This window comes from Cryptomeria japonica, chromosome 3 (genome assembly GCF_030272615.1).
Source record: "Cryptomeria japonica chromosome 3, Sugi_1.0, whole genome shotgun sequence".
NCBI classification, from domain to species: domain Eukaryota; kingdom Viridiplantae; phylum Streptophyta; class Pinopsida; order Cupressales; family Cupressaceae; genus Cryptomeria; species Cryptomeria japonica.
Genome location: NC_081407.1, coordinates 634759129 through 634778230, shown reverse-complemented (window position 1 = coordinate 634778230; position 19102 = coordinate 634759129). Strand labels below are relative to the sequence as shown.

The window sequence follows — 19102 nt, the reverse complement described above, 5'->3', positions numbered from 1 at the left end:
TCTTAACACTGAGCCGACATTTATAACTTGCTGTTGAAGGAATGTATTGGAAACTCAGTCTGGGCTCTAAGTGTTTTGGCAGTGTGGTGACAGAAGATAGCAGCAGATTTAGTAGTGCGAACTGACAGAGGGGTGTGAAGACCATGCAACTTCTATAGCGACCAGAAACCAGGTTCCACATTATGTCGTTTGAAAGTAGAGTTTGTATTCTGCATTTTGGAAACTGGTGATGTGACAATGCTCAAAGATAGTGACTGCAATTTGTGAAGTTAGGAAACTGAGAACTTGGATTATTTGTTATTTATTGGCCCAGTGTTCTGAACTTGGATTATTTGTTATTTATTGGCCCAGTCTTACCTTAAAAAAAAATAATAAATAGAAGATATTTCATTTTGCTATTATTTCATTTTGTTCATGAGAATGTAAAAATGAATGCTTGAAAAACAAACAAACGCACCAGGTTACAACATAACCACAGATTAAACAGCAGAAAGGGAAACAACAGACCATTAATGAAGCCTGCCAACTGTTTGGCGAAATTCCATCAGCTAGTTTGACAAGGGAAAAATTGGCAAATAGCACGGTCCCTTCCAACAGTTTATATCAGTTTTGTCTATAATGGCCAAATGTGACAACACCAATCAAAGCACAAATGGATCAATTGGAGATTCAAATACTGCAGAGGTCAATAGATTAAAATGCCCTAAAAAAATTGGACGGCCAAGTCTGGGTGGAGGTAGAAGCATTGCATGGACAATTTCAACAACTCCAAGATCAAAAGAATAAGAGCCAACACGATTTTCATCAACTTCAAGAGGTGGTAAGTCTGCTGTTGGCCCACACTACCAGAGTTCATGCAAGTTGGGAAACTGCTCTTGGAAATCCAAGTACAAATCCAACAACTTTACCTAGAAGATCCTCAATGGGACAATAATTTTGCCATATACAGCATATTCTTCCAGCAAAATAGAATTGACCTAAGGACAAATCAAGGTTTTGAAGGGGGAATGATGTTTGCAGGAAAGGTGAACAGTTCAAACACAATTCAGCAAATCCTACTGCATCTTACCACAAAGGGTTTATGGAACATGAGATTCGGAAGATAGCATCTAGGATACGGATACTATAGATGGGCCATGTTTCATCCTTTAAATATATGTATATTGAAAGATGTAAATGACGGAAGAAGTCTATAGATGAATGTATATGAATAGATATTGTATGAATGTATAAGAAGATATAGAAGAGTATAGAGGAAGATGTATGATATAAGGAGATATAAGGATGTATATGATGTACTGAACTAATATGAATAATAGAAATTTTTTGGAGTTGTAGATATGATATGTTCTTTATGTTCAGTTAAGTAGTTAGTCTCCTATCTGGATCTTATCCCTGTTCCTTTTGTATGACTTGAGTCCAGGGTACAAACTACAACACTCAAAAACATCTTTGGTCTGTGTACCCTAGATGTCTTGCTAACAATTGCCACCTGTCTTGGGCCTGCAAAGGTGCTCAGATCTATTTAAAGAGACTTTCCACATGTCAGGTTGACATGAGAGTGCAGAAAGGAAGTAGATGAGCACAATCTTGACTGCGATTAAGTGATACATTGACATATGTTCATGGTGTTTCTACATGGACATACATGTTCTTCCAGCTCAGTATAGGAAGTCAATCATTGCGTCGACCCTTACATATGAGTTGTATAGCTGACTTTTCCATGGCCATTCTTGATTTGTCAATGACTATTTACGCAACACATCCTCCAGGTCAAAATATTTAAATCTGGTCAAGTTTCAGATTACCATTGATTCTCCCTGTGAAATGCATGATCAATCATTGATATTCAAACGTAGTAACAATTTGATTGGGTTTAGCATTTCAAATGTAGACATGGCTGGCTCAAGAGTTTTATTGATGTTTTTTAAATAATCTCTTGGCTGACTTGAAGCACGCAACTGTCATGAGTTTAATCATTTTGAGGCTCACTTCTCTATGGAATTAAAATGTATGGACAGATATTTAACAGAGAAAGTTTTTGGGCATTCGGAGATAGTTGTATGTGTGTGTGTGTTCTCTGTGGTGTGCAACATGTTCCATCATTTGTAGCAGAGCTGAACAGAGCAGATGTATTACAAAGTAGATTTAGATTGGATCAAAGAAAAACTAATGTGAAGTAGAGAAGAGAAGAGGTAATTTGAATTGAATCAGAGCTATGAGAAGATTTATGATGTTCATTTGAAGGTTTCTTGCATAAGAGGTTGGTGCCTCCTATAAAAAGGAATTGGTGTCTCTTGCTGAGTTGGTGCTTAATTGTTAGGATTGGTGTCTCCAATATGTTGTTGCCTGCAAATTTTGTAAGTGGGGATTGGTGTCTCTAGTAGGTTGATGCCTACAAATATTGTAAGATTGTTTCATTTTTTTTTTGTGAAACTACATTTGGATAGTAGATCCAACTAGTTCTTCATCGTGGTTTTCTCCATAAAGGGTTTCCATGTAAATCAGTGATCTCTCTTTTGTGGATGTTGTGTACTTGCAATTGTTCTTGTTGATCATGATTGTTAAGTTTTAAATAAGTAAAAGATTGCCTTATACTAATTCATCCCCCAGCCCCCAATATAATTGTGTGCTCATCATCATCCCTTAGCCTATGTGTCTTAAATCAATTCTTTTACTCTTGAGGGGGAATGACAAAATTGTTGTTCAAGTTGTAGCTATTGTTCAATGTGTGTTTGTAATTTCATATATGAATTGAAGTGGACTTTACTATCAAGCTTTGTATTGATATCACTTTGATCTACTTAGTTTGAGGCTTGGTATATGTCCTAATCGTTTAACTCATGGAATCATGTGTCACCTATGTGTTACCATTCCTTCAATACTTATTTATATTGAATAGCTATTCTTTTCTTTTGCTAGTGGGAAGGTGTCATTTGTGTGTATAAATTAGCAGTTATTTCATTCGATATCTGAAAATCTCATTTACAAGGCACAACATTTAATAGTCTAGTGTATATATTCGAGGCAAAAGCATAGGGAGTTAATCATTTCATTTATGCAAGACCCCCATAGTGAATTTTGTGAAGTTGCGTGTATCTGTATATTTCGTCTATAGTTTTAGTCTGCGTCAGTTTAGGTTAGTTCAGATCTCAAAGAGTGTTCACTCCTAATTTTAAGAGAGATTCTACCTCACACACTCTTCCTTTTTGTGTTTTTTTGTAGAACATTTATTGGCTTGTGAATGTTTTTAAGAAGTTTTGATTTTTATCTTAGAATTTTTAGTGCTATTTTAAAAAAATTTGCCGAGGCTATGCTGGAGATTCCTTATGTGGCTATTTTATTTGCAAATACCTGCATTAAAATGCATCCGAGTGACCAAATTTGGTGTCTTGATGACCTTCTGTTTGGAATTTGTGGATGTGTCATCTAATTCAAGAATAGGTATATGTTCTACCTTGAGCTGAAAGAAGTTATCTTAAGGGAGCAAAATTTGTAATTAAAGCAAGTTTGAGTCTCTCTTTCATTTAAAAACAATTAGAAATACTATTTCTTCTTTTCAAGTACCTTTTCAAGAATGTAGCAACTAGGTAATCAAATTGTCTTTATGTTCTGTCTTCATTTTTTATTACCTTACAAAAACATTTGGTTTGGAGTTCATAATACTTAATTTTGGTGAGATACCCTTTCTTTTCAGGTTGAAATAGTGAATTCAGCATGGGAACCTTGGGTTGAATGTTTGGCACATATTGGGCAACTACAATTGTTGCGGTGCTTTATTGCTTCACAGTTACGTTCAGCTTCTAAGGTATTATAACTCCATTGCTTCCCATAAACATATAATGACAAAAGAATAAATAAACTGATATATTTTCCTTCTTAGCACTGTGAGTTAAAACTTCACCATTTGAAGTCTATCATAAACATTAGGAGTTGTAAAAATGAGCATAAGATATGCACATAATTTAGAGTTGATAGAGAAGTGAGACAAGTAATATATAAAGGGTCCTTTGTTAAATGGGGACATGTGCTCGTTTACTAGAGCAAGTAACAAGGTAGAGCGATATATCATGGAAATTTTCTTTAAATTAGTATTTATATACTCAAAACTTCAGCAGTTTTTTTTAAACATTCAACTTCAAGGATATTTGGATCTTGACCAGTAATTTTAGATAAAATAACTGGCTTGAAGACAAAGAAAATGAAACATACATTCATTTATTGTAAGTGCAGGTACATGCGAGCACTGTTGCAACTGCTGTAGAAGGGTTAAATAATGCAGTTGTCTGTGAAATTAAAGGGCTTGACAAGGTATGTTGCAATTGTAATAGAATATATTCAAGTGAAGTAAGTTACAGTTTAGCAGTACAAAAGCACGTTCTCATAATTCATACTTTCTGTAGAATGGAAGTTCCGGGCTAGCATTGGATGAGAATTCAGAGGAGATTAGAAGATGGCTTGGTGAATTGAGAAAACGTGTTCAATTATGTGGCCTATATGCATCCCTTCAGGATATATATATTACTGCTGATTCACCAGATTATGTAGCTCTTTTCCTTTTCCTTGTCACAATCTCACAGGTAAGAATGATGCATGATCATTAAAAAGAAATTGAAGGTATGCGCCAATAATAATGATTCATTGTAAAAATTGCAAAATTTTGCACTAATTCTTCTAAGACAATGAGTGGACCATGCCCCTATCAAAACAGGCGTACTTTCCTTTCACATTTTATATTTCGTACATTATCTAAACTAAGTGTACTAGCTCCACGTGTAAGGGATCCTTTATTTTTAAGGTTTTTCATCATGTTGGTTACTCATTACCCTACAAGTCATACTAATTTCTTAAAAAAATATCATTACAGCAAGTCAGATTTGATGTTGATGTAATGGCATGATTAGTGTTTCTCTGGTTATGTCACTTCCCTAGAACACACCAACTCACAATCCCAAACCCCTGCCTGCTCTGTTCTGGTACTACTGTATACTAATTAAAGTCAAGGTATAAATGGGCTTCTTCAAATGTTGTAAGAGTCACCACTTGCAGATCGAATAATCCATTGTGTTGATCAATAACTTTCAAATTACGCAGAATATTGATGATGTTCTCATCATATGTCATCTGAAAATTATATTTCTCACATTCCGTATTGTACAATCAATTTGTTCAAATATGAAAACCCCCCTAAAATCTATCCAAGCCTTGACTTTAATTCCAATTACTTAAGTCCAATACTACACCACGAAAACAGAATTGCACACATTGAGCACAATACCCAATTTCATTAAATTAATTATAAATGGTGCATGAATTTTCCACTACCATATAAATTGTTTTCAAACCTTAAATGCAAAGGAGACATGATTTATTACAACAATTCTAATAAACAACCATACCTGTTCAACTAGGAGAGACTGATGGTTCATCTCCACATTTCCTTCAGATCAACATACAGTTTTACTGAATGAATCATGGTGAGTCCAAAACTTCAATTACCTTTATATGTTGATTGATGCCATTTATGGTCATTATTTCCCATATAACTTGAAGGAAGCTTTTAGTTGAGTTCATGTACTCCACCATAACATAGAGAAAAAAATAATTATCAACAGTAGCAATACTTTATAAGAGTCTCTAACCCCAATGACAGATCTAATTTCATTTTATTTGTCACTTGAGATGACGAAAGCTAAAGTGTTACACGGTTGACCCATACTGAATCTGGAAAATTCATGAGAAGCAGGAACTTGAATAACAAAGTGAATCCAGGTACCAAGATAGGTTCATAAATAGAAACTGATTGGAAAACACATGCAGACAAGACCACAATTGCAGTAGCCACTTGGTCAGCACCACAACCATGGTATGTCTACCAACATTGAGCACTTCAAATCTAGAATCTGAACTGAATAGTCACCATATTAACTTCTGGTTTGTGTAGGAATTCCTCTAGGGCTCAGAAGAAACCGGATGTTCACAAAAAATTATAAAAGGGAATTATAACTTGACTTTAAAGAATATGTTTCTGGAATTTGGAGGGCAGAAAGAAAAACTCCCACTTGCTGTAATTATCTTCTCTAGACAATTAAGAAGGTAGCAAGGCCATTGCCACTACCATAGAAGTTGATTTTCCTCCACATTATGGGTTTCCAAGATAATATTTGAGTTTTTTGTGTGTTTGTTCAAGTTGAATTTCTGTTTCCCTTACAATATCCTTCTCTAACTAAAATCTTCATTTGTGTTAACAAGTAGCAAATAATTGACTGAATTTGTTGATTCTCGAATTCCAATTGAAAAGTTTACCAATCAATTTTGGTGTTAGAGCTGTTGATTCTTGTGGGTTTCTGGAAGGTTTGTATGATAGTGACAGCAACAGCTCAAAATGTAGTGGCTCACATTGAACCATCAACTTTCCAGCTACATGTCAGTTGTGCTTCTTAATGATTGGCATTCTATTACATGGTCCAAGGCATCCATCTGTAGATCTGCTGAAGTTTCTAGGTATTTGTGTGAGATTATGCATAGTCATTCATAGGAGCATGTGATGGGCAAGGCACAATCTCCTGTGTGGTAGTGTGCAATGACACCAAGAGTTGCATATTGAGCATGAGTCTTGTAGAGGAAAGCATGGAACTTAGTGTGCATGCAAAGATCAAACTCATTGTGATTGTTTGCAAACAAAATGTATTTACGTGGAACTGTAGTTGTATTTCTTGTTTGGCTTTGTGTTTTTGAGAAGATTTCACGAGGTTGTCATGCATTTTGGAGAGAGCTGCAAGGAGCTTGTCAATGAGGCTATTTGTGACGGACATGTATTTTGCGTCTTAATTTAAACTGTTTGATGGAATGCTCTTATAATCACAATTTATTTTGGATGCCATTTTTATTGTGTTTGTTTGAACTCAATAATTGATACATTCATTCTAATATGTATACATTACAGGTAATTTTTGAGCAAGGTGTTGAACCCCTACAAATTTTTGCTCAAAATTTGTAGTTTTCTTCTCTAAGGCATGTTTTACGAGGTTTAAAACTTGTATTTGTTTGTGTCTAACAGTTAGTGGGTATTTTTGCATCTTAGTCCAAGTTTTTTGTCATTTTTTGTTTTCGTTTTCCTTGACTTTTTTGCAAAATCGAGTTTTAGGTTCCCCTTTGCAAGTTGGAACTTTTTGTTCACATTGCAAGTAAATTAACTTTACTTGTAATCGGATCTTAGAAACCCGATTACAAGTAAGCCTATTTTTATAAAGTGTGTTTTACTTGTAATCGGGTTTCTAAGACCCGATTATAAGTTCACATTTTTTAAAAATGAAATAAAATCTTCTTGCTTGTATCGCGTATGCCAAAACCTGGTTTGCCCTTCTTCTTCGCTTGTCTTCTTTTTGGTCTCTTTGATTTGGCAATAAAGGAGGAAGCTCATTTAAAATGTGTTTGGATTGCAAAAGGAGTGTTCTTTTTCAGGTGTCTATATGTGTGTTTGAATGGGACGTTAAGCTTCATTTAGCTTCATAGAAGTTTCATTTGAGATTTGGGCGAATTCTCTCAGCATTCTTGTCTCTTTTTCAGGTATGTCTCATTTCAGTGTTTGCATCTCTTTCTTTGGGGGTCATTTTGTTTTAATCTTTGTCTGATTGTGAATGCGCATTTATCGCATTTTCGCCTCTACGTGTTTTTGAGTGCTTTGTGTTGGGGTTTTCGTAACCTGACTATGTGTTTTCTCTTCTCCTTTTATCAAAGCATTTGTATTTTCCACGCACTTGGGCTTATTTTAACCTACCACCATGAGCATTTGAATATGTGTTTTTATTGCAATTTTCTTCACTTGCAATTGGGTCTCTAGAACCCGATTGCAAGTCTCATTTCATGATAGCATTATTCTTGCAATCGGGTTTTAAGGACCCGATTGCAAGCGTATTTTTCTCATCACCCACTTTCTTGCTATTATGTCTACTTGCAATCAGGGTTTCAAGACCTGATTCCAAGCCACATTGTATTAGCAATTAAATATGCTTACTTGCAATCGGGTCTTGAAACCCCGATTGCAAGCTCATACTTATCATGTGTTTGCAATCATCCCACACTTGCAATTGGGTCTTCTAGACCCGATTGCAAGCTAATACCAAATCATGCAAGCTTGCTTACTTGCAATCGGGTCTTGAAAATCCAATTGCAAGTGTAGATGTCAAAGTTCTTCCTAACTTGCGGTCTTCCATTTTCACATTCCAAGTTCGTTGTGATCCACTTGCATTCTACCTCCCAAGATCCGAAATTTGCCTTTGTTACCATTAGTGACTTGTTCATAATATATCATTCAAGCTTGTCCTCTCATTTTCCCTTTCTCATGATATATATCATGATAGGTCAAGAGTTGGGCATTGTTTTACAAACTCTTTCATTTGAAGAAGGTGTCATGGCTTCTCCAATAACCTATGATGATGTCTTAACTCTTTGGGGTTTTCATCGCAGTGTTACAGATTCTTGCTCAATGACTAAAGAACCAGAATCCCCTTCAAACAAGAGGATGAAGTACAAATATGACATGTACCAGAATGATATCTCTCCTTCTCAAGTGAGCTCTTTTGTCGATGAAATTAAAGATATGGAGATTGGCCATGTTGATATGTCTGAGTTCCTTGAGAGATTAGAAGAGTCACCAAATCATAGCATGCAATTTCTTTTAAATAGTTATATCCATTTGGTTTCCACTTTCCCAGTGGCTGCCCTGGAAGCAAAATTTATCCTGGTTTGTGCTGCTCATTTTGACAAGGGATCTAGGACGATCAAGGATGATGATGGTAATATTGTAATCAAATTGGATGCAAAAACCATTGACAAAATCTTTAAAGTTCTTGTTGCTCCAGTGTATGCAGACATCACCATGAAGAGTGCTCTTGATCACTACAACCAGAAAAAGGGAGATTGCAAAAGGCACATCAACTCCAATTAAGACTCCCAGGACCGTTTGTCTCAATGGCCCAAATTCTACCATTCTAATTTCTTGAAGAAATCAATGACATGATCACACTCCTGAGCAAGATAATGGGGTTGAAGCAATATAATGTGTTTGAGGTTTGGATGTATAAATATATTGTGGTTATGAGGAAGGCTTAGTCACATATCCTCTAGGGTGAAGTGATCAGTGATAACCAGTGTGAGCAACTCTCACAAGTTCCAACCACTCTCACATTCTACATGAACTCCTACCTGGTATACATAGCTGTTAGAGTATTCGGGTATTTACTTGATTAATTAAACAATATTTGTTTAATTATTTAAGTTCCCTTTATCTCTTTTACACTTAAGCTAACTTTAGGTGCATAATAATTAATTCTTTTATTAATTATTATGTGCAAACCTAGGTTTTCCCTTTTAGGGTTTCTTGATCTATTAAAGGTTGAGTTCATTATTTTCTTTGTAAGAAAGTGGTTTTTTACATTACAAATTTTGTGAATATTGAGCTCTCTCTTTTTGAGCATATTTTCTGTGCATTTCTTTCTTTTGTGATTTGCTTCCTTGCTTCTCCTTGTAACAGGTTTTTCAGCTTGCAGAGATCATTTGGGCTCCTGTGGTGTTGTATTTTCTCAACCACAACATGGTATAAGAGCTTCAGATCTGTAGCTATCTGTTCTTGTTTTGAAATTTTCTGCATTAGAAGTAGATTTGGGGTTTCAGAAAGTTTTTTTATGCACCTAGGTATAGGCTTTTTTTCTAAGCACTTTGGGCCTAAATGGACCTCACCATCGTGCTCAGAAGGCCCGAAAACCCCTATGGTCATATAAAATTTGACCTATTTTGGTTCCTAAGCCTCTGGGAGTATTTTTTCTCAGATCCAGGCCGTATGGCCCTGACACGCAAATCAAGAAAAAAATTCAAAAGAAAAAATGCCTTTTTACGACATGCAAGCCGATTTTTTGAATTTTAAAAAAAATTGTAAAAAAATCAAAATATTGCAAAAGGCGTTTTTTTGGGGGTATTGGAGCAGGCACAGGTTTCGTACGCCATTGGTCTGACAGTCCGGCCCTCGGCCCTGTCAGACCAGGCCCGGTCGCTGCCAACCTCACCTTCCCGAGCCTCGCCGACATCCTTCCGGCCCCCGCCAGCACCGGCATCTGGTCCCTTGCCGGCCTCCCTGCGGCCCCCACCACCACCGGCCGCCGCGTCTCCCCGGCTCCTTGCCGCCTGCTGGTCCCCGACCCCCGCCGCTACTCCGGCCATCCCTGCTGCTCCCCCCCGACACCTCGGTGCGCCGACGGAAACCGCCACTTCGGCCACCTCAGCCGCCGCCTGGCCCAACTCCCGCGCCATCGTCCGGCCACCACGGCTCACCACTTAGTTCGGTCGCCGCCCTGACACCGCCACTCAGCCACCGGGGAGCCACCCGCCCAACCAATGGGGAGCCACCAGCCCGCCACCGGAGCGTTGCTCCTTGGCCACCTCCACCCAAACAACCACTAGACTACCTCTTTCTCTTGTTTTGGAGGGGGGTTTGGTCTTTTGGTCATATCTTGAGCATACAGAGTTGTTTTTTCGAAAACGAATAGGCGTCGGAAAGCTGGTTTCGAGCCGGACTTCGTCATGTTGGTAATTTTTTCCAATTTTGCGGTTTGACTGTTTTTTTTTCCAGTCAAAGTGAGGTTTCTTTTTTGCACTCCAGGGGATGTAGAATGGGCATCCGTACACCGTTTTTCGAAAAGTTTATTTTTTTGGAAAGCGTGTGCTGTGTACTTTCTAGCCATATGAGTTTTATTTCTAGATTTTGCTCCATGCATATTTTATTCAGTTTTTTGCTTTTCAACACTCTGGTGGATATCTTGGTTGTTTCAGGTCCTGGGATCTCTTCTCTGGGTAGGATGTCTCTATTTTCGTTCTCCTTTCTATTTCCAGTCTTATTATCATTGTAGCATTGTATTTATGCAAACGCACTGAGATAAAGCGCCATCATGCATTGTTTACTTGGAATCTTGCACTTCTTGTGCCTTGTTGTACATGCACTACTTATACAGTGCCATGAGGGGGTTGATGATTGCCTGTTGTTTGCCATCTTTCTTTGTCCAGTGAGTGTTCCTTCCACGACACCCTGTACTTTTCTTAGCACCTTTGATGTTCCTCGTTCTTCGTTATGCAGTTCTTGTTGGCCGTTATTTTCAGTGTACCTGTCCCTCTCCCTCTTCAACATTATGGGGAGGTTTGTCCTGTTGGTTCTAATGCTTCTGTGGTTCGATTGATCAGCTCTTCAAGCTATGGTGTTTTCATGCCATCTGTATCTTCGATTTCAGTTGTTTGCCTTGTTTGCCTTCTAATTCGAGTAGTGTCATTTGAGGGCAGTCATACAGATTACAGTCTTCTCTACCTGGTCATGTTCTATTTCAGTGGAGGTTCTTCAGATCAGCAGTTATTCTTTGACAGAGTTTGCAAGTTCTTCATGCTTCAGTGGTGTTCTTTTCCATCTCTTTTTGGAGTAGAGTTTTGTTCCCACGTAGTTTTCTCTATTTCTCCAGTTCATAGAGATTTCATTGTATTTGGGTACCTGATCAGGCCTTGTTGCTGGGACCCATCTTTCTTGCTTTCAGTAGCTGTTCTAGGTTTTAGCTTCTTCCTAAGTCTAGCTTAAGGGGGGGTGTTAGAGTATTCGGGTATTTACTTGATTAATTAAACAATATTTGTTTAATTATTTAAGTTCCCTTTATCTCTTTTACACTTAAGTTAACTTTAGGTGCATAATAATTAATTCTTTTATTAATTATTATGTGCAAACCTAGGTTTTCCCTTTTAGGGTTTCTTGATCTATTAAAGGTTGAGTTCATTATTTTCTTTGTAAGAAGAAGGTTTTTTACATTACACATTTTGTGAATATTGAGCTCTTTTTTTGAGCATATTTTATGTGTATTTCTTTCTTCTGTGATTTGCTTCCTTGCTTCTCCTTGTAACAGGTTTTTCAACTTGCAAAGATCATTTGGGCTCCTGTGGTGTTGTGTTTTCTCAACCACAACAATAGCAGCATCACTAAGACAGTTTCCAGGTCTTTCTACCAAGGATGATAGGTTGTTGATACCAGTGTGGAAATACTATGATCAACTCACCTTGAGACCTAGTAGGGTTCATTATAGGAGGGTGTCATGTCCCCTCCTTGATCGTTATTTATAATCTAAATGAAACAATTATTATTATAAACTAATATAATCAACAAATGATTATTTGAAATTATTAATATTTAATTATTAAATATTATTATTATTATTCACAAATTAATATTGAAAATTATTATACACAAATTATTTAGTAATATGTGAATCACATTTTATTATTAATAGAATTATTCAGAATTTATTAATGTGTGCATTACTTATATCAAAATCAGTTCATAATCAGAAATAACTAGAGAGCATACATTAATAGCATTGAATATTGTCTAAGGAATTAAAAGAAAGACAAAATCCTTAACATTCCACTTTCGAACATTAATTTGAATACTTTTAGAGGGATGTCTATTAAATGACAGCGATCAAAAGATTATAAGGGGCAGCGACTAGTTAGAAGACATGAGTTATATGGAGGGAAAGTTTGTGGTTAATAATAATGGTGCCATATGATAATGGGAGGATATAATAAATGGCTTAGAAGTATGTGAGGTTTCTCAGACAGTAATGCTATCAAAGAATAATCATTGAGATGATCGGTTACATAACATGGCAATTCAAACCGAAGATTTACATCTGATCAAAGCGACTTCCGTTAGAATGCATGGTGATTGTGAATCATATCAAGAATATTAATATTGTGCTAAACAATGATTTATTAAGACAGCGATCTATGGAGCAGCGAATCAAAGTATTTTGTGAAGGATATAGTCATACCCGATGACTATATGAGTTTGTGGATGATCAGCGGCAGTGACAATAATATTACAGGCTGCGATTATTGTGAAGGTAGTGCTTAGACAAAGAAGCGACTTTGTTAAATATCATGATAACAATAGAAGTAATCCGATGCAGCAGTTAGCAAGTAATTACATTACAAGAGGCAACAATTACACTACAGATAGCGCACATGATCGATTCTCCAGTAATAATGAAAGTCGAAGTGTGTAAGCCATAAGAGTGATGAAGGTCAAGGTATTAGTGACAGCCCCTGTTTGCAGACTTAGTGCCAGCGATGTAATTTGGTAGTGTATGTAATGTCCCTACTCTGAAATATAATTATTTTATTAACAATAATAAAATTAAAATACAAAAGAATAAATATAAAAATTAAAATTAAAATATAAAATAATATAATTAAATATAATTAAAATTTGATTAAAGTTAATGAAAGGTCAAAAGGCATGAAATGATAAGTTATGACTTCCTCTAAATTGAGATATAAAAGGGAGAAAAGAAACTCATTTGAGGGGGGGAATTTGGAAATGAGAAGTGTAGATCTGATTTAAATAATAAGTGCAGATCTGATTATGAGAGGTTGTGTCTTTTCAAAGGGCAGAAATAATGAAGAGTTGCACTTTTTCAAAGGGTGCTAATGGTGAAAGGGTGTATCTCTTGCCAAAGGGTATACATGATGAAGAGGTGTGACCTCTCCCTCACATTGAGAGATATAAAGGAAAGGAATCAAAAGCATCTAGTAAGGGCACCATTGATCAGATTAGATCAGAATTGTTATCAAGTCACAGGCAGTAACATTTGTGTTCTTGGTGGTATGCATGGGGATGTGCTTAATAAGTATGCTTAATATATGAAGCCCAATATTGTTCTTATGCAGAATTAATAGTAATACTAATATGGACTGCAATATGTACGACAGCCATACTTAATTTCATATATATATATTCATAATACATAAGAAATATATATATACTTATAGTCTAAATCCAAGCAATATGTTAAGTCCCAAGATAGGGTGGGGATCAACGACCCATAAGCCTTGAGGGTATAGACCCAAGATAGGTAAGGGCTGGGATCTGTAAACTTTGAGGGAACCTATTATAGTTGGTCTCTAAGCACTTTGGTAACATATGTAAACCCTTCTCCCTTGAAATGATGTAGTAGCAGGGTTTGATATCTATATTAAGAACTATGAATAATGAAATTAATCAGCTAATGAGAAAAATAGACAAGCACTGTTAATAACTTATTGAAGAAAATCTATCAATTTTAGTATATTTAAATAGACCAGGCAGGGGACATTACAGAGGGTGCAAGATGCCTTCTTTGGTCATTTCATGTGTTTGTTTGATAAGACACTTATGAACAAGAGAGTGTTTGAGGTAGCCTGGAAGAAAGCGAATGAGTAGGATGCATGTTCCTTCAGTTCTTGACTTTCACTTACATGAGAGTTGGTTGTTTTGTAGGCCATCCATACATGCTTCCAAGATATCCTATTGACAAGATCATCTTGATGGAGTTGGCAAGACAGCTGATGACAGTTCATGCATACCAGTTAGCTCAACACAAGTCAGGGATCAATATATCCTCACATAATCCACTGCAAATTGGTAGATGCTCCTTGACAACTTCAGCAAGAGCCAAGGCAATGGAGACAGATTCAAGAAATCAAGTTGAAGAAGTTCAAGGCAAGGAAAGATTTTGACTACTGAGGGATGAAAGATGAAATCAAGAGGGCTTTCGCTCATGTTCATCGCCTTGAGGATATCTAGGTTCATCTTTGTATAGAGGAAGACATCAGAAAGATTGACTATAGCAGGCTTACCTTGGAGCAAATTGTAGATCTCAATCCAACCAAGATTCCAGAAGGCATGGTAGATGACGGGAAAGCACTTGATCCAGAGTATACAGAACAAAGGGTCGCGGAGGCTCCTCTTCCATCTGTACAATGGTCGTACAAGGAATGTACCTCAATCTTTGATAGATTTCAGTCTATCCTTACTAACACCAATGCTTGGTTGAAGAGTAATAATGTTAAAACCATAAAGATTAAGGTTGGAGCAGAGGATGATTCAACGAGACCTTTTGGGTGTAAGTCTTAAGTAAGAGTCAAGTCCAAAGAGGGTGCTTCTTCCTTCGGTACCAGAATCAAGGTAAGAGTCAGTAGAGCTTTGGTTATTCCTCCAGAAGAGGTATCGTTGAAAGGAAAAGAGAAGCCTCAAGTGCAAATTCAAGTCATTGACCCTAATGATGAACAACAAGAGGAGAATGCTCCAGAATCTCCTGCTACTTTGAACTCTGATTCTCTGTCATGTCCCCTTCTTGATTGTTATTTATAATCTAAATGAAACAATTATTATTATAAATTAATATAATCAACAAATGATTATTTGAAATTATTAATATTTAGTTATTAAATATTATTATTAATATTTATTAATATTTAATTATTAAATATTATTATTATTATTCACAAATTAATATTGAAAATTATTATACACAAATTATTTAGTAATATGGGAATCACATTTTATTATTAATAGAATTATTCACAATTTATTAATATTGAGCATTACCTCTATCAAAACTTGTTTATTACAAAATCACCGATCATATTATTAATGCATCGGGCTGTGTTTAATAATGACAAATTTAAATTAGAGAAGGCACGACTCAAGGGGGAGTCATATCCTTTAGGAAGGGTCGTGGCTTGTCAAGAAAATTAAATAACCTGACCACCTTCCTCCAGCAAGATACACGGGAAAGTAAGAAGAGCAAAATATGGAAAGAAAGAAGACGTCGGCAGTCACATTGACTGAGAAAACTCTACGGTATGAATATGTGGGTTGCTAATGATTTCGTATGATGCTGTTTAATATTATTAATACAATTCAGTATTGTTAATACAATTAACATTACTAATACAATCCAATATTGCTAATACAATTCAATATTAATACTACTAATACAGTTAATATTAATACAATTTAATATTGTTAACACAACTCAATCCTGATAGTATGTAATAATATTATTAATGTGATGTAACTGTCATAACCCCTCTTTGGACATTGGATTAAATAAATACGATAATGAAAACATTTATTAATTAACATTTAATAATATTGGAAAATTGTCTCATTTATGAGACTTCACGATTTTCCTTTAATATATGATTATTAATATTTATTATTAGTTATGATTATTATTTATTATTATTGTTTTATTTTAGTGTAACGTTCATATTTCAATTATTAATATTATATTAACTATTAAAGAAGTTTTACCATTAAAACATAAAATAGATATATTGAATATATTACAATGACCGAGTCAACTTAGTTCACTAATTAATATACATTGTATTATGTATATGAATCAACTATTATATGATTCGATTCTATGAGATAATTAATATGAATCGATTCTATGTAATGCTTAATATATAAATCAGTTCTATGTTATGATTTAATATGAATCGACTCTTTGTTAAAACGTGTTAACTTAGTCTTTTAGACGTGTTAATGCTTGACCGTTCTAAGTGGGGGGAGACGTATTGGTTAATATCGTTTATGGTTGTTTGTTATTAATTATACATAACCAATTATATCTGTATCGGTTTGGTTATTAATTCCGATTACATTTATGAATCGGTTTGTCTTCAAAGCCATCGGTCTCTTGGTAAAGAGTCACGAGCTCTTAGGAAGACTTTAAGTTTCATATATAAGTATGATATATCTCTTTTGGAAAAAAAGGGGAGGAGGACATCAACAAGTCAATAATATACTGTATACGTGAATATATACATATAGATCGTGGGAAGTTTGTCTATTATTAGTGATCCATTTTGGATCGCTCCTTGTGAGCAATTACCTTGGGCGTACTATCAATTGCATAAGGTACAAAGTCAGCAGTCCGGGAGAACACCATATCTTATTATAAAGGAAGAAATACCACATGGGAGGCCTCTGATCTGACAGAGAAATCAGAATTTAAGGAAAAAGACTTCAACAGAAATTTAAGTTAATTAATATTAGAAGGAGCTTGCCAAAGTGCTTTGTGGGCCCACCCAATAATTATTCAGAATATTATAATAAAAGAATCTTCCAATAGTATTTGTAGAAAAGGTTTAAGATTTCACAACTTTTGTTTTGTGTTTTAGGAGCAGCTCCACTATAGGGAATGGGGCCCACTTGTAATATTCAGAGATATTGTTTGTGTTTTCAATTTCAACACCACTTAAGCTTTTACAAGGAATTTGGGAATTTTCGTTTGTGATTTGAGCCAAAGGGTTAACAAATGTTTAAGAAGAGTCAACAACATGCTGAAGAATTTTGCTTGGGAGAGTGCCAAGATAAGTACTACTCTTTTAAATTCAATATTTTAATGAAATGTGTTTTTTTTTAATAATTTTATGTTTATTAATATATTATCATTCTCACTTTAATTTGAAATTGATGTCTCAGTATTAAATTATGGTAAGTCTTAAATGGGGACATTACAGAATGTCAATCACCATGGTTTGTCAACCTGTACCGCCACCAAGATGCATTCAAAACTCAACATTAAATGCTCGTCATCTCAATTGAAACAGATAGTCTCTATCAAAATTTAGCCCCAAGATATCGCCTCTACTCGGATACTGATATCCTCATCACCCCAACCTCCAAATTCAAAGCCTCGTTTGCACGTCTATCTGCCTCTTGAGTGCCACCTTGAAGAGTGTGGGATATCTTGAAATCATCAAAGGATTTCAAGCAATACGAGATCATATCGATATCAAGACTTATTTTCCAGCTAAGCGAACTACCACAGATAATTGCATTAACAATCACAAGGGAATCCCCCTCTAGATGAAGCTTAGTCATCCCTATTCGACAAGCCAGAAGAACAGCAAGAATGGCCGCTTTGGCCTTAGCTTCGTTATTTGGACCATTTGGTAACCTTTGCCATCCTTCACCAATTATGACCCCTAGAGAGTTCTTCGCAACACATCCAGCACTCGATGGTCCCAAATTACCCTTGGACGCATCGTCGAAATTGATCTTTGTCCATCCATCTTCCGGGGGTGTCCACTCAACCCCTCTCTCCCCAGTGTCTACCGGATTAACCCGATCCTGCCCATTAACGGGCGAGACAGATTTGATTGTTATGATAGAAAATGAGCATCTTTTATAGCAGATATCATATCTAGAATGAGGTGCTAAAATGTTAAATTAATCCCATGACAAATATTCAACAACAATATTCCTCTAGATAGCAATTTAGGCAAGCTTCAATATTTATTTACCCAGAAATTTCATTTATAGTAGTTCATACAGCTACATGGAAGGGTACAAATCCTTAAAATGGATGTCAAGCATGCAAAAATGGAGCTCAAACTATACAGTAGTGATTGGAAAATGCATGATTGAGTCTGTAAACACCCTTAAAAGATTCCAACATGTCTGAAACTTCTATCAACTAGTAGCAACTCTTAGATATAAGGATTATAACCTTAATTCCTGGAAATCAGCAAGGTATTGGCTTCTGTAAATGACTGATACCAGCAATTGAAAGCCTAAAAACCCTAGAAAATCAGCTACAACATTAATTGCATGGAAAAAAAGATATCCTATTTGTTAGGGGTAAATAACGTATGTTAGTAAGAATAAGATTTATAAGTGTGTTATGTTGTGTTTATATTATGTTTGTCGCCGAGAGGTTCCCATTAGGTAGTTGGGAGTTGGTGACGGTTGGCAACTTGACCAATGGTCGGGTCTATATATTGTTTGGTTGGAACCTTCGCAAGGGGATTATGTATGGACAATTCTGGACACTGGAATAAAGATATAACTTTTCTGGTTTAAATATTATCATTGTCATTTATGTTATGATGTACAATTGTTCTGGTTCATGAATACTTGGTACGTGCAGGAAATACTGTGTTATCTGATTATTCACCAACTATACATTTAGGACTAAACACTATTTATGTAGATCCAATGATATAAACAACACATGCTTTGAAACCCTAGGCATAATACTTGTTTTGGATGTGAATACTGATAAAAGGTTGGATGTGTAGCATTGTAAATTGTATTCGCTTACAATTTCTTCCTCACCTAGACCTCACTTTGGTGCTTCGGCATCTGATGCTCAATGTCTGTCTCGATTTTGCTCATGCCACCTATCAATCTCACATTTTCACCTCCTTCATTGTCTCCCCCCTCATCGCTGGAGTC

General features: G+C 35.9%; 1 protein-coding gene across 3 annotated transcripts in view; it reads left to right on the top strand.

Moving 5' to 3' along the window:
* Positions 1-19102, top strand: part of LOC131072079 (uncharacterized) — a 358141-nt gene that overhangs the window by 256415 nt on the left and 82624 nt on the right. For all 3 annotated transcript variants that reach the window (XM_058008113.2, XM_058008112.2, XM_058008114.2), the window contains exons 23-25: positions 3698-3808; positions 4234-4311; positions 4404-4580. In XM_058008113.2, the coding sequence (XP_057864096.2) occupies positions 3698-3808; positions 4234-4311; positions 4404-4580 (366 nt within the window). The remainder of the gene's footprint in view (positions 1-3697; positions 3809-4233; positions 4312-4403; positions 4581-19102) is intronic.